Source organism: Choloepus didactylus, chromosome 3 (genome assembly GCF_015220235.1).
Source record: "Choloepus didactylus isolate mChoDid1 chromosome 3, mChoDid1.pri, whole genome shotgun sequence".
NCBI lineage: Eukaryota > Metazoa > Chordata > Mammalia > Pilosa > Megalonychidae > Choloepus > Choloepus didactylus.
Genome location: NC_051309.1, coordinates 112,559,182 through 112,576,076, shown reverse-complemented (window position 1 = coordinate 112,576,076; position 16,895 = coordinate 112,559,182). Strand labels below are relative to the sequence as shown.

General features: G+C 36.3%; 1 protein-coding gene across 4 annotated transcripts in view; it reads left to right on the top strand.

Moving 5' to 3' along the window:
- CENPE (centromere protein E) overlaps positions 1 to 16,895 on the top strand; it is an 89,948-nt gene that overhangs the window by 6,477 nt on the left and 66,576 nt on the right. For all 4 annotated transcript variants that reach the window (XM_037830374.1, XM_037830373.1, XM_037830372.1 and 1 more), the window contains exons 3-12: positions 5,430 to 5,519; positions 5,667 to 5,785; positions 5,978 to 6,097; positions 6,528 to 6,609; positions 6,767 to 6,834; positions 6,918 to 6,983; positions 10,501 to 10,552; positions 14,979 to 15,066; positions 15,385 to 15,514; positions 16,609 to 16,728. In XM_037830374.1, the coding sequence (XP_037686302.1) occupies positions 5,430 to 5,519; positions 5,667 to 5,785; positions 5,978 to 6,097; positions 6,528 to 6,609; positions 6,767 to 6,834; positions 6,918 to 6,983; positions 10,501 to 10,552; positions 14,979 to 15,066; positions 15,385 to 15,514; positions 16,609 to 16,728 (935 nt within the window). The remainder of the gene's footprint in view (positions 1 to 5,429; positions 5,520 to 5,666; positions 5,786 to 5,977; positions 6,098 to 6,527; positions 6,610 to 6,766; positions 6,835 to 6,917; positions 6,984 to 10,500; positions 10,553 to 14,978; positions 15,067 to 15,384; positions 15,515 to 16,608; positions 16,729 to 16,895) is intronic.

The window sequence follows — 16,895 nt, the reverse complement described above, 5'->3', positions numbered from 1 at the left end:
TTCCCTTTCCAAATAAATTTGATAACTAGCTTTTCCAAGTCTGCAAAGTAGGTTGTTGGAATTTTGATTGGGATTGCATTGAATCTGTAGATGAGTTTGGGTAGAATTGACATCTTAATGACATTTAGCCTTCCTATCCATGAACATGGAATATTTTTCCATCTTTTAAGGTCCCCTTCTATTTCTTTTAGTAGAGTTATGTAGTTTTCTTTGTATAGGTCTTTTACATCTTTGGTTAAGTTTATTCCTAGGTACTTGATTTTTTTAGTTGCTATTGAAAATGGTATCTTTTTCTTGAGTGTCTCTTCAGTTTGTTCATGTCTAGCATATAGAAACATTACTGACTTATGTGCATTAATCTTGTATCCCGCTACTTTGCTAAATTTGTTTATTAGCTCTAGTAGCTGTATCGTCGATTTCTCAGAGTTTTCTAGATATAAGATCATATCATCTGCAAACAATGACAGTTTTACTTCTTCTTTTCCAATTTGGATGCCTTTTATTTCTTTGTCTTGCCAGATTGCCCTGGCTAGCACTTCCAGCACAATGTTGAATAACAGTGGTGACAGCGGGCATCCTTGTCTTGTTCCTGATCTTAGAGGGAAGGCTTTGAGTCTCTCACCATTGCGTACTATGCTGGCTGTGGGTTTTTCATATATGCCCTTTATCATATTGAGGAAGTTTCCTTCAATTCCTACCTTTTGAAGTGTTTTTATCAAAAACGGATGTTGGATTTTGTCAAATGCTTTTTCAGCATCTATTGAGATGATCATTTGATTTTTCCCTTTTGAATTTTTAATGTGTTGTAATACATTGATTGATTTTCTTATGTTGAACCATCCTTGCATGCCTGGAATGAACCCCACTTGGTCATGGTGTATGATTTTTTTAATGTGTCTTTGGATTCGATTTGCAAGTATTTTGTTGAGGATTTTTGCATCTATATTCATTAGGGAGATTGGCCGGTAGTTTTCCTTTTTTGTAGCATCTTTGCCTGGTTTTGGTATTAGATTGATGTTAGCTTCATAAAATGAGTTAGGTAGTGTTCCATTTTCTTCAATGTTTTGAAAGAGTTTGAGTAAGATTGGTATCAGTTCTTTCTGGAAAGTTTGGTAGAATTCCCCTGTGAAGCCATCTGGCCCTGGGCATTTATTTGTGGGGAGATTTTTGATGACTGATTGGATCTCTTTGCTTGTGATGGGTTGGTTGAGGTCTTCTATTTCTTCTCTGGTCAGTCTAGGTTGTTCATATGTTTCCAGGAAATTGCCAATTTCCTCTACATTATCCAGTTTGTTGCCATACAGTTGTTCATAGTATCCTCTTATACTTTTTTTAATTTCTTCAGGATCTGCAGTTATGTCACCTTTTTCATTCATTATTTTGTTTATATGGGTCTTCTCTCTTTTTGATTTTGTCAGTCTAGCTAGGGGCTTGTCAATCTTGTTGATCTTCTCAAAGAACCAACTTTTGGTGATATTTATCCTCTCTATTGTTTTTTTGTTCTCTATGTCATTTATTTCTACTTTAATCCTTGTTATTTCTTTTCTTCTGCTTCGTTTAGGACTGGTTTGCTGTTCATTTTCTAGCTTCTTCAGTTGATCCATTAGTTCTTTGATTTTGGCTCTTTCTTCCTTTTTAATATATGCGTTCAGTGCTATAAATTTCCCCCTTAGCACTGCTTTTGCTGCATCCCATAGGTTTTGGTATGTTGTGTTCTCATTCTCATTCGTCTCTATATATTTAACAATTTCTCTTGCTATTTCTTTTTTAACCCAGTGATTGTTTAGGAGTGTGTTGTTTAACCTCCAGGTATTTGTGAATTTTCTAAGTCTCTGATGGTTATTGACTTCTAATTGTATTCCATTGTGGTCAGAGAATGTGCTTTGAATAATTTCAATCTTTTTAAATTTATTGAGGCTTGTTTTATGTCCCAGCATATGATCTATTCTGGAGAAAGTTCCATGAGCACTAGAAAAGTATGTGTATCCTGGTGATTTGGGATGTAATGTCCTGTATATGTCTGTTAAATCTAATTCATTTATCAGATTGTTTAGGTTTTCAATTTCCTTATTGGTCTTCTGTCTGGTTGATCTATCTATAGGAGAGAGTGATGTGTTGAAGTCTCCCACAATTATTGTGGGAACATCAATTGCTTCCTTTAGTTTTGCCAGTGTTTCTCTCATGTATTTTGTGGCACCTTGATTGGGTGCATAGACATTTATGATTGTTATTTCTTCTTGCTGAATTGCCCCTTTTATTAGTATGTAGTGGCCTTCTTTGTCTCTCAAAACATCCCTGCATTTGAAGTCTATTTTATCTGAGATTAATATTGCTACACCTGCTTTCTTTTGGCTGTAGCTTGCATGAAATATTTTTTTCCATCCTTTCACTTTCAGTTTCTTTGTGTCCCTGTGTCTAAGATGAGTCTCTTGTATGCAACATATTGATGGTTCATTTTTTTTGATCCATTCTGCGAATCTGTATCTTTTAATTGGGGAGTTTAATCCATTTACATTCAACGTTATAACCGTGAAGGCATTTCTTGAATCAGCCATCTTATCCTTTGGTTTATGTTTGTCATATTTTCCCCCTCTCTCTATTAATATCCTTTATTGTACCCATACCGAATCTCTTTAGTACTGAACCTTTCTCTAAGTCTCTCTGTCCTTTCTTTGTTTCTCTGTCTGTAGGGCTCTCTTTAGTATCTCCAGTAGGGCAGGTCTCTTGTTAGCAAATTCTCTCAGCATTTGTTTGCCTGTGAAAAATTTAAGCTCTCCCTCAAATTTGAAGGAGAGCTTTGCTGGATAAAGTATTCTTGGCTGGAAATTTTTCTCACTCAGAATTTTAAATATATCGTGCCACTGCCTTCTCACCTCCATGGTGGCTGCTGAGTAGTCACTACTCAGTCTTATGCTGTTTCCTTTGTATGTGGTGAATTGATTTTCTCTTGCTGCTTTCAGAACTTGCTCCTTCTCTTCCGTGTTTGACAGTGTGATCAGAATATGTCTCGGAGTGGGTTGATTTGGATTTATTCTATTTGGAGTTCGCTGAGCATTTATGATTTGTGTATTTATGGTGTTTAGAAGATTTGGGAAGTTTTCCCCAACAATTTCTTTGAATACTCTTCCTAGACCTTTACCCTTTTCTTCCCCTTCTGGAACACCAATGAGTCTTATATTCGGACGTTTTATATTATCTATCATATCCCTGAGGTCCGTTTCGATTTTTTCAATTTTTTTCCCCATTCTTTCTTTTATGCTTTCATTTTCCATTCTGTCATCTTCCAGGTCACTGATTCGTTGTTCAACTTCCTCTAGTCTTGTACTATGAGTGTCCAGAATCTTTTTAATTTGGTCAACAGTTTCTTTAATTTCCATAAGGTCATCTATTTTTTTATTTAGTCTTGCAATATCTTCTTTATGCTCTTCTAGGGTCTTCTTGATATCCTTTGTATCCCGTACTATGGTCTCATTGTTCATCTTTAGTTCTTTGAGTAGCTGCTCTAGGTGCTGTGTCTCTTCTGATCTTTTGATTTGGGTGCTTGGGCTTGGGTTATCCATATCGTCTGGTTTTTTCATATGCTTTATAATTTTCTGTTGTTTTTGGCCTCTTGGCATTTGCTGAACTTGATAGGGTTCTTTTAGGATTTGCAGACCAATTGAAGTCCTTATCTCTAGTTTATCAGATCTACAGCTTCGTGGAGTACACTTTCTCTAACTAACCAGCAGGTGGCATCCACGAGCCACCTGTTCTCCACAAGCCAGTTATCCCTTGCTTAGCCTTTCTGGTGAGTGGGGGAGTGAGTCTTGTGGGATCTAATTGGTGTACCAAGGTTGCGTGTGTAGTTGGTGTTGCCTGCCCTGTATATGGGGCGTTTCTGGGCAGTCAGGGAGGGGGGGTGGCTCTAATAATCAAATCTCCCTGGTGATCCTGGAGTTTTAAAGCTGCTGCAATAGTCTAATCCTTCAGTTCAGTCCTGCCACAGTTTGTCTCTGCCACTGACCCACAAGTCCGTGGTATTGGCGTACGGCTCCTGAGACTTGCGAGTGGGTCCCTCTTCCAGGCCATGCACCCCCTGGTCCTCTGTTGAGGGATGACTGTGCTATGTCACAGGGCGGTTCTGGGATGCTGGGCTGTGTAGGGAGGCTCCCAGTCTGCTGAAATGTTGGCTGACTGGGGCTTTGTTAATTCACACTGCTCCACCTTCCCAACTCTGGGACAATCAGCTGAGGTTGCAGGGAAGGCTAATGTCCACACCCAGTTTTGTGGTGTGTGCCTGTTATTTGAAGCACTTCCTTCACACTGGGTTGTCTGGGGCAGCTCTGGGCTATGGGGCTGGCGATGGGCAGGAGTGTTTCCTGTCCACCAGGATGATGGCTGTGAGCAGACTCCCCCCTTTTCTTGGGAAGTTGTGGTGTTTAGTGAATTTTCTCAGCCACTGGATTATTGCCTTTTGTCTCAGGGCTCTCTTAGTTCTGCTCTTGTCTTGACCTGCCCAAATTGCAAGTCTTTGAAGCTTTCTGTATTGGGCTTCTTAGTGTAATTGTTTTAGAAAAAGAAAAAAGGATTAAAAAAAGAAAAAAAAAAGGGGGGGCCCTCTTCAGAGATCTAATGGGTTATTGAAATGCTAAGAGACAAAGCAATTAGGGCCATTAAGGAAAGGTCCACAGGGCAGAGAGATCAGCTTTTCTTCAGGATTTGCATATGAGCCTCAGGGCCTGAGCTCTGCCCTTCCCCTTTCTATGTTGACCAGAACTCCAAAAATCCTCGGCTTTTATTTTGGAGTTTTTCGTGCTGTTTTTTTCTATGCCTGTCTCCTCTCTGCTGGGCTGGCTGCTCTCAGATTCTCTGGTGTCTGGTCTCAGTCTATCTATGGTTGGAGTTTGGATAAGTAGAATGGGTTTCCAATAAGGGCTGCCACTGCAGTTCTCCCTTCTCCTTCCCGGAGCTGACAGCCCCTCTTCCCATGGGATTGAGCCTGGCAGGGAGGGGTGCGGGTCCCCTGGCCACAAAAACTTACAGATTTCGCTGATCTCAGCTGTTCCACGTTTTCATGAGTGTTGTATGAAGTATGCCCAAAGTCAGATTGCTCTGTGGTGTCCAGTCCACGCAGTTCCTGGCTTTCTACCTACTTTCCTGGAGGAGTAACTAAAACATACAGCTCACCAGTCTGCCATCTTGCCCCGCCATCCATTGTCTATTAAGAGCACATGGGATAGTTGACTTGTGTGTCTCTTTTGTGTGCAGACCAACACATTTTACCTAACAGAGAAGTGTATTTTCAACATTAAGTTGAAGAAAATAATGTCTTAAATATTTTATCATACCCATAACGTGACAATTTTATTTCTTTGGGTAACTACTGATTCAGAATGAAAAAACTGTTGGTTTCAGCATTGTCTGGTTTAACGTCTGTATTTTTTTTTTAGATCGTGTCTTTCATAGTAATGAAACTACTAAAAATGTGTATGAAGAAATAGCAGTACCAATCATAGATTCTGCCATACAAGGCTACAATGGTTTGTATTCACTGCGTGCTGCAAAACATTTTAGTCTCATGTGTTTGCTCAACAAATATTGATAAGTTTTACACACTGTATATTCTTTTGTAATCTGTGTGTGTGTGTGTGTGTGTGTGTGTGTGTGTGTGTGTATTGTCTTTGCAGGTACTATATTTGCCTATGGGCAGACTGCTTCAGGAAAAACATACACTATGATGGGCTCAGAAGATTATTTGGGAGTAATACCCAGGGCAATTCATGACATTTTCCAAAAAATTAAGGAGGTAAATTATTTAGCTTACTGTAACTGCTGTGGTTTATTATTATCAACACAGAACCATAGGACTTTTTGTTTTATTTTTTTGTCTTACAAAGGCAATTTCTTTATCTCTTTACTATTAATGCATGAGGATTTAGTATTAAGTTTTCATGGTTGTATGCACTCTGGTATTCTTACATATTTTATTTTCTTCCAGTTTCCTGAGAGGGAATTTCTCTTACGTGTATCTTACATGGAAATCTACAATGAAACCATTACAGATTTACTCTGTGATACTCGAAAAATGAAACCTTTAATAATTCGTGAAGACTATAATGTGAGTAAGAGTTAAGGCAACTCTGAATTAGAGTTAGGTATTGGGGTTATTGTTCTTTGACATGTAATTTTAATTTCTATATTTTTTAAATGTCTCCTTTTCTATGGTTTTCTTTTTTGAAGCATTTATAGAGAGCCATCATTTAAGCAATATATATGGTTTTAAAAAGCTGACAGCTGTAATATATTTGTTTAAGTGTCTAAAAGTAGCAGAATGGAAGTATGAGGTTAGAATTTTTGTGCTTTGGCCTAGGATATACATTGTGAGTATTCATAGCTTGGCTTGTTATTTTTCTACACATAGATCAGTTCTCATTTTTCACTTCTAACATCCATAAATGAATTCTGTAATAATGTACACCTTCTTTTTGAGATGCAAACTTTTGACGGATTTTATTTCTCTAATATTCCCACAATTAAACTTGTTTCAGAGGAATGTATATGTGTCTGATCTCACAGAAGAAGTGGTTTATACATCAGAAATGGCTTTGAAGTGGATCACAAAGGGAGAAAGTAAGACTTCAGGCTGTATTGCTTTAAAACTCTCTGAAAAATTAACTTTTCAACCAAGTGTGTTTAGGTCTTAAATCACACTTTTACTTTTAAGCTAAAATGAAAGTTTTTCTTTGGATTTTAATATATGCAGCTGAAATATGACTCATTTTTGCAGAGAACAGACACTATGGAATAACAAAAATGAATCAAAGAAGCAGTCGTTCTCATACCATTTTTAGGATGGTAGGTGTTTATCTCTTCATTTTTATTTTGTCTTTACAATTAAGAGTGCACTCATTTTCCTACAAATTGCCTTTTCTGTCTAGATTTTAGAAAGTAGAGAGAAGGGTGAACCTTCTAATTGTGAAGGAGCTGTCAAGGTATCCCATTTGGTGAGTATTGATGAACCACGATAATATACTATATAAACCAAATTAAAATTTAATTCAGCCCTGGGTGTTTGGTTTAATAAGACCTGTTAACTGAACTAAATAGAAGAAAAAAAAAATCTGTAAATTGGTAGCTTAACCAGTCTTGTCCGTAGCATCAGATAAATCACTGAAATGTTTTAGGAAGAATTCAGAGGCTCTTTCTCTCTATAATGTTAAGGCTAAAATTTAGATGTAGGGACTGTAGCAGTTGAGGCTTTTCCTAAGCAGTAATGAAAAAGGATTTGTTTTTCTAAACACATTTAAGAGTTAAAGTAATCTTGGAATTGGGGAATATTTATTTATTTATTTATTTATTTATTTTTAAATTTCAGCCATTAGAGTTTAGACTCACGGGACCAACAAAAACTTAGATTGAATGGTTAAAAAATAATTCAGATTAAACATTATATGTAGTTGGTGGTCAATAACTGTTTGTGAAAAAAGTGACTATAAGAATTATGCAAACATTGCTTTTTTGCATGTACGTAAACCTTCCCCCATTTCATTCGTGCTACACTGTATCATTGCTTTCTTTTTCTCTGTACTCCCTACTCTTACCATTATTGCTTTATTCACCATCTTCAGGGCCTAAATTTTTGATGTGGTGTATGATTTAAGATTCCATGATTTGATTTGAAAACGTCAGGGAAAAAGCAGTAATAAATCTGTGACATATTTAATTCATTTTCAAGTTTTGTAAAATCAGATTCTTAATTATTTAATATCCAATCCTAGCTTTACCTCAGTTATTTGCTGTAAAAGTCTAAAATTTATTTCAGTAAACTTTAGTCTTTAGTCTTATTTTAATTCAACAACAAAAAATAGCCTAATGTCTTTTTTGTTTTGCAACCCTGGCCTGCTATATTCCACTACAATTTTAACTTCTTTCTTAATTTGCCTTTAATATTCTCTGCATAGTCAGTGATCCATTTGGTGATTTTTCTCATAGTCCTTGATGCTTTATCATATATGAACCTTAAATATCACCTGTCCAACCCATCAGCCTTCCCAATTACAGTAAGAATCTTCTCAGAAGTCTTCCCAGAAGAATCATCTTCTGAATATTTAGATATGGCCCTTTTCCGAATATCTGTTCCCATTGCCTTTGTGGGATGATAATATCCAGGTTCTCAGAGCTCTTCTTCTGTGTTCCTTTCTATGGCTTCTTTTCTCCTAACCTTCTAACAAAAACATGAGAGTGTCTGCTGCCTTTCCTACTTTAAGTTCTTGCCCTCTGGCATTCTGCCGTCATTTACATATTGATGACTGCCAAGTATTTATTTTATGTAGATTCTCTGAGTTCTAATATCTTTCTGCCTAAAGATTGATAAAATTGTGTGTTCCACTATTATCGCAAATTCCAGGGTATCTAGAACCAAATTAATTGCTCCCTGCCAGAGTGAATTTTTCTTTTTTCCAATAATACCAGCACCTTGTCACCTCAGCTGGAAACCTAAGTCCATTTTAACTCATCCTTTTCTGTTTTCCCCTTTGTCCAGTAATTCACCATTTCTTATTAATTACACCTTAGAATATTCCCACAGATGTCATGCTCATTTAGGTTCTCATTTCTTGAATTACTACATCAATCTCCTAAAACCTGGCTGCTGTGACTCTGGTCTTCTTCAGTCCATCATGAAGATTGCTAATATTATCCAAGCGCTGCTGTCATTGTCACTTCCCTGGGAAAGATTTGGCCACTCCTTACCAATCTAATTTTACTTCCTACTGCTCCACATGGGCTCCTCTTATAGATTGGGCCTCTTAGTGTCTTTGAATACTAAGATGTTCCCGTCTTTATGCTTTGAGGCATGAGGCCTTTCTCACCACTTTCCAGCTTTATTTTGTATCTGTGTCATCTGTCATAGATATTACCAAAAAAAAAAAAAAAAAAAAAACTGGTACTATTTTAGTGCTTTAGAGAAATCAAGTAACTGAGATAGCACCAAAAGATAGATTACCTAAGTACCTGTCCATCTCTGAAAGTCTCCATGGAAAGAAGTAAGTTAAAGTTCTGACTTTATCTTAATGCGTTCAGAATATTTACTGAGACTTTATCATGTTCTCAGCACAGTGCTGGGCTCTGAGATTAAAAAAATAAAGAAATCACTTCTTCAATATTTACTTTCTCCACTCAGCCCAAGCCACCATCATCTCTCACCTAGATTCCTGTACCAGCCTCCTAACTTGGCTTATTGCTGCCATTCATGCACCTCTCTGATCCATTTTCCAACCAGGGACTACAGTTGATCTTTTAGAAATTTAAATCAGGTTATGTCATTCCCTTGCTTTTAAAGCCCTCTAATAGCTTCCCATTGCATTTAGAAAATTCAGTTTCTTACCCTTACTTACAAAACCCTGCATAATCCAGGCCCTACCTACTTCTCTTACCTTGTCTTGTCATCTTATCCCACTGTCTACTTCACTTACTCTGCCCCACTGCCCTTTCTTTCTTTCTTTTTTTTTTTTTTAAATACATCAAGTCACTTTTGCTCTGTGACCGGCTATGCTGACTAGTCTATCTGGAATACATTTTCTCTTAATGTTTGCATGGCTGGCTCCTTCTTTGTCATCCAGATCTTAGCTTAATGAGAGGCCTTCCTCTGCCACCCAATCCAAATAAACCACCCTGTCCCTCTCTCTTCCCTCTTCTAGCACTCTATTTAAATTATTTGTATTATACTTGTTACAATATAGTTCTTGTTGGTCTTTTTCTCTCTTCTCGCCAACCTCCTGCTCTCTGACCACCATCAACGTAGAATGTACTCTCCAAAAGAGCAGAGATCGCATGTCTAGCTCACTGTTACATCTCTAGCATCTAGCACAATGCCCTGGTGCCTTATAGATAGTCCCTTTTTTTCAGCATTATTTTTTGAAATGAAAGCAAGTTCCATGCCCTTAAAGGAGCTATGCAGTCCAGTTAGGAACACAAATGACTAGCCCAACAGAATAAGTGCTATAGTAGTCATATGTATAAGGAGCTCTAACACACAGTTGAAAGAGCAATTCATTGGAGGTGTTGGAGAGAAAGGATAGAGTCAAAGCTACCTCAAGAAGGTAACATTAGCCCTGGGCCTTGAAGAGTAGGAAGACTAGAACTTCAAAACTACCTAAACAAAAGGAACAGCAAAAACTACAGCTTGGAAGTATAGAGGTACATGGGGTGTTTGGGGGCTAGTGAGATTAAGTAATGGATACAAGACTAGAACAAGACAGGTGCCAAATTGTGAAGAATCCTATTCACCATTGTAAGGTTTCAGACTTTATGTAGAAAATAGAGAGCCTACTCTGAAAGCATTATGTAGGCTATATCATAAAGAAGAGTCCAAGAGAAGGGGGAGGGCCTAAAGAGTGGAATGGAGCACAAGGATACAGATGGGGTATTCAGCTATACCATGTATTATAAATGTTCTTTCCAGAGTTCAGATTTTATATTTCAAGTTCCCCTTTTAAAGATTTATCTTACTTTATCTTACAGAATTTGGTTGATCTTGCAGGCAGTGAAAGAGCTGCTCAAACAGGAGCTGAAGGTAATGAAAACTGTTGAAGTTGTGTTGATCTTAATGTCTTCCTGTTCTTTTACAGGATAAAAAAGGTGACCAATAATTTTAGAAACTGATAAAACAATTTATTATTATTACTAATACTATTATTTTCTGGTAAGTCTTTAACATAAAAATCAGATTCTATACTTGGATAATTATTTACCTTGATCAACTATAGCAGCATTTAAAAAATTGGAACTGTGCAATTAATATGATTGTATAGCTGGAAAACCCATGAGAGTACCATGAAAACTATCTTACTTTCATAATCAGTAAGGAAATTCAGGAAGGTAGTGGGGTACAAAATTAATATATAGGCATTAAAAGCTCCCGTAATATAAACAACAACAATGGACAAAAAGATGCCATTTATAATAATTACTTAAAATATAAAGTATCTGGTAGAAATTTAACAAAAATGGTACAAGACCTATATAAAGAAAACTTCAAAACAGACCTGAAGGACACAAACAAATACTTGAATAAATGGAAAAGCATACAAAAGTCTTAAATAGGAAGATTCAAAATCATATTTGCCAATCCTCTCTATATTAATTTCTATAGTTAATACAGTCCTGATAAAAATATCAAGAGTACTTTTTTGTGTTGTTTAAATTAGGTGATTTTAAAGTTTATATCTAAAATGTAGATTTTAAATAATTTATATGGAAAAATAAAAACAAAAAGACTAGTCATGAAAATTCTGGAAAACAACAGAGTGCAAATTTAATCATACAAGGTTGAAAAACATATTATAATGTCATATAATTAAAATAGTGTGATTCTGATGCATGACTAGCCAGCCCAGTAGAACAGTAAAGAAAATCTTGAAAGAGTCCCAGATATGTACAGAATTTAGAGTACGATAAAGATGGCCCTTCAGATTTGTGAGGTAAAGATAGATTATTCAATGAATTGGTAGCCACTTGGAAAAAAATTATGTTGGATTTGTACATCATCCATTATACATGGCTCAAAGATTTAAAAGTAAAAAAGAACCATAAAACTTGTTGGAAGACAACAGTGGGCAAGACCTTTTTAACTATGAAACAAAGTCCAGAAGCCATAAAAGAAAGACTTGATACATTTGACTACATTAAAATGAAAATTTCTACGTGGCAATGATCACCATAAGCAAAGTCAGAAAGGCAAATGACAAACTGGGAAAATATGCAGCTTGTATTTCAGTTAGGGGCTAATCTCCATGATAGGCAGTGGATTCCTAAAGTTAGTAAGAAAAATACCAATAACCAATAGAAAACTGGGCAAAGGGTATGAATGAATAGTTCATAGTGCTGAACTGTGCCATGAGAAGGTGTCCTGTGCCATGAGAAGAACTGCTGATCCAAGAAGGGTGAGAGATCTGTGAAGCAAACCAGAATTCATCCTGCAGCCTGAAGTAGAGCTACTCAGCTGAGCCAGGCCTGTATCCACCAAACCAGTCCATCCTTATTCTTGTAAACAAGAAATAAATGCTTATTTTAAGCTGGTTTGTTAAGGAGCAATACTACAGCAGTAGCTGCCTGTTGCTCCTGTGAAATAACATCTGTTCAAAATTATCTATTGAAATATTTTTTGTAAAAGTCATAGATTGAAAACCTACATGTCCATTAATGGGAGGCTGGTTAAACAAATTCTGATACATCCATACAGTGGAATTCTATGCTATAAAAAAAAAGAATGAAGAAGGCCCATATTTACTAATTTGGAAATTTCTCTAAGGTATTGTTGCCACATGAACAAAAGCAAAGTGAAGAATAGTGTGTATAGTATGCTTTTATTTGTATAAAGCAAGAAGCAGGGAAATGAATATATATGGACTTGTACTTTAAAAATCTATGAACAGGAAACTACAAATGCTGGAGGGGATGTGGAGAAATTGGAACTCTTATTCATTGTTGGTGGGACTGTATAATGGTTCAGCCACTCTGGAAGTCAGTCTGGCAGTTCCTTAGAAAACTAGATATAGAGCTACCATTCGATCCAGCGATTGCACTTCTCGGTATATACCCGGAAGATCGGAAAGCAGTGACACGAACAGATATCTGCACGCCAATGTTCATAGCAGCATTATTCACAATTGCCAAGAGATGGAAACAACCCAAATGTCCTTCAACAGATGAGTGGATAAATAAAATGTGGTATATACACACGATGGAATACTACGCGGCAGTAAGAAGGAACGATCTGGTGAAACATATGACAACATGGATGAACCTTGAAGACATAATGCTGAGCGAAATAAGCCAGGCACAAAAAGAGAAATATTATATGCTACCACTAATGTGAACTTTGAAAAATGTAAAACAAATGGTTTATAATGTAGAATGTAGGGGAACTAGCAGTAGAGAGCAATTAAGGAAGGGGGAACAATAATCCAAGAAGAACAGATAAGCTATTTAACGTTCTGGGGATGCCCAGAAATGACTATGGTCTGTTAATTTCTGATGGATGTAGTAGGAACAAGTTCACTGAAATGTTGCTATATTATGTAACTTTCTTGGGGTAAAGTAGGAACATGTTGGAAGTTAAGCAGTTATCTTAGGTTAGTTGTCTTTTTCTTACTCCCTTGTTATGGTCTCTTTGAAATGTTCTTTTATTGTATGTTTGTTTTCTTTTTAACTTTTTTTTTCATACAGTTGATTTAAAAAAGAAGGGAAAGTTAAAAAAAAAGAAAAAAGACAAACAAGGAAAAAAAAAAAAAAGATGTAGTGCCCCCTTGAGGAGCCTGTGGAGAATGCAGGGGTATTCGCCTACCCCACCTCCATGGTTGCTAACATGACCACAGACATAGGGGACTGGTGGTTTGATGGGTTGAGCCCTCTACCATAAGTTTTACCCTTGGGAAGACGGTTGCTGAAAAGGAGAGGCTAGGCCTCCCTGTATTTGTGCCTAAGAGTCTCCTCCTGAATGCCTCTTTGTTGCTCAGATGTGGCCCTCTCTCTCTGGCTAAGCCAACTTGAAAGGTGAAATCACTGCCCTCCCCCCTACGTGGGATCAGACACCCAGGGAAGTGAATCTCCCTGGCAACGTGGAATATGACTCCCGGGGAGGAATGTAGACCCAGCATCGTGGGATGGAGAACATCTTCTTGACCAAAAGGGGGATGTGAAAGGAAATGAAATAAGCTTCAGTGGCAGAGAGATTCCAAAACGAGCCGAGAGATCACTCTGGTGGGCACTCTTACGCACACTTTAGACAACCTTTTTTAGGTTCTAAAGAATTGGGGTAGCTGGTGGTGGATACCTGAAACTATCAAACTACAACCCAGAACCCATGAATCTCGAAGACAGTTGTATAAAAATGTAGCTTATGAGGGGTGACAGTGGGATTGGGAATGCCATAAGGACCAAACTCCACTTTGTCTAGTTTATGGATGGATGTGTAGAAAAGTAGGGGAAGCAAACAAACAGACAAAGGTACCCAGTGTTCTTTTTTACTTCAATTGCTCTTTTTCACTCTAATTATTATTCTTGTTATTTTTGTGTGTGTGCTAATGAAGGTGTCAGGGATTGATTTAGGTGATGAATGTACAACTATGTAATGGTACTGTAAACAATCGAAAGTACAGTTTGTTTTGTATGACTGCGTGGTATGTGAATATATCTCAATAAAATGATGATTAAAAAAAAAAAATCTATGGAAGAGTAAACTATTAACAGTGTTTTTCTGGTGTACAGATGGGACTGATTAAACAGGGAATTAAAGGGATGGAACATTTTCAGAGTGTACTTTTTTTTAACTTTTTGATGTTTGAGCCATGTGATCAGATTAACAATTAAAAAATAAGAACCTTAGGTAAATCTAAGGTTCCTGTATCTGGGAGACCTGAAAAAAAAAAATAGTTTTGAATTGAGGGGTCCTCTTTGAGGGAACAGGTTTTTTCCTCTTATCATTCTTTATGCAGTTGTGCTTTTTTGTGTGGGTTTTTTTTTTTTTTTTTTTTTCCCTCCCATTTACCTTTTCTTTCAGAAAAGATTCACTTAATAGGTGGGAGGAATAGGGAGAGAACTCCTTCTACCTGTGATGTTAAATGTGGGCTCAGGTCCAATCCACAGCACAGACTTTAGCCTCTGACCCTTTAATTTCTAATTTTTGTCATTACTTACCAATAAATAAGTTCATCCTAGTACATGGGTCAGCACCTTTTTGTTATCATGGACCAGGTAGTAAATATTTTAGGATTTGTGGGTCACATATGGTCTTTTTCACATACTCTTCTTTGGTTTTTGTTTTTGTTTTTGTTTTGTTTTTAATAACCTTTTTAAAATGTAAAATATTTTCTTAGCCTGAGGGCTGTTGGCTAGATTTGGCCCATGGGCCTAGTTTGCCCATATACTAGATTACTTTTTCAAGACACACTTAAAATGATTTTAATTTTAATGTTTGTTTGTTTTTTTAACAAATTCAGGTATGCGGCTAAAGGAAGGCTGTAATATAAATCGGAGCTTATTTATTCTGGGGCAAGTGATCAAGAAACTTAGTGATGGACAGGTTGGGTGAGTTTATCCCATTGTACACTTACCTTAAGTTTTCTGTTTCACTGAAAATCGTAATATTTCAGTGACACTATACTGATTTCTTTCATATATTCAAGAGCTTTTGTGATTCTGTGAATGTGTAGTTTCTAGTACATATGACTGACCTATTGAATTTACTTTCTAAATAATTTTATACTCTGCCTCATATAACCTGTTAAGAACTAATTATTAAAACATGGCTAACTTAAATGGTCTGCATTAAAAATAAATTAATCACCTAATATTATGTAAAAATCCCTAATATATTTTTTTTCCCGAAACTTATATCTCACTAAGTGGTTTCATAAATTATCGAGACAGCAAATTAACACGAATTCTTCAAAATTCCTTGGGAGGAAATGCAAAAACACGTATTATCTGCACAGTTACTCCAGTATCTTTTGATGAAACACTCTCTACTCTCCAGGTGAGTTTGATTTTCATCTCAACTTATAATGAGAGAAGATCAACCTTAAAAAGAAAAAGTACCTTCTAAAATTAGACATAGTTTTGTTTTAATTGACATACCTGTAATAATAAAATTGCTGTGTTGTGTGTAATAGTATTCCTTAATTTAATTTTCTCATACTTCAATAATTTATATCCCATCTTCACAATTTTGACCACATCCAAGTACTATTTTACTGAAATTTACTTGATATTCTTCTCTAAATAATGGTCTTTTTTTAACTTAATTTATGTTAAAAGGAAACTATATCACTATTATAAATGAAAAACTAGTATCACTTGTCACAAATAAAAGGTAACCAAAAAAGTATGTGTGCATACCAAAATAATTTTTTTTCTATTTGTGCTAGTTAACTGTTGGCCTGCCAAAGGTTCTAAGCCTAAAACGTGCATTTTCTGGGGTTTTTTTGTTTGTTTGTTTGTTTATTTTAAAAAAGGATAATTGAGACATCAATAGAATAGCAACAACCAAAGACTTAATGTTGTTTAATGGCCAGCTGCATGTACTCACTTAAGTCACTTCTGATATTTATACTTTGAGAAACGTTGCTTTAAATAGCTGTTGAGCACTTGATCAAGGTACTGGCAGGGATACAAAAATAGAAAATAAGAGTCCCTGGCTTCACAGAATTTATAGGGAAGATAAGTTTTGTCTTCCAACATTGTTGCCTTGGATTGATATTTATGTTGTTAAGAGGTAGGATAGAGTTCAAAGGAAGAAGAGAATGCTTTTGGCTGGAAACAAATCTTCAGAGTGGAGGAAACATTTGTACCAGACTTTGAGGGATAGATGGGATTCCAAAAGCCAGTCCCATTGCTCTCTGTTGTCATCTGTCTTCAAAATATTTCTTTGACTTTCCTGAATAGTAGCAGCCGGGATAAATTACAAAGCATTGCTCTGGGGACATAGAATGTGTTCAAAAGTATTAAGCTAACTGGGCCAAGTATAGCATTGTTTTTTTTAAGAAACTTAATTTCAAGCAACCTAAATATTATTAATTGCATTCAGATTTTTTAGTTTTGAAAACTCAATGCTCTCATGTTTTTTCCCAGTTTGCCAGCACTGCTAAATATATGAAAAATACTCCTTATGTTAACGAGGTATCAAATGATGAAGCTTTGCTGAAACGATATAGAAAAGAAATCATGGATCTTAAGAAACAATTAGAGGAGGTATGTGTGAAACATGTATTTCAGTACAGAATAAGGGCAGATTTAGAACTGAGATCTGCCCAAATGCCCAAAGACTCTTAATTCACGAATATCTCAATTGCTACTGTAAGTTTAAAAGAAATCAATTGATAAAAAATTTTAGTTTAGTTTACTAGATTTACTTTCTT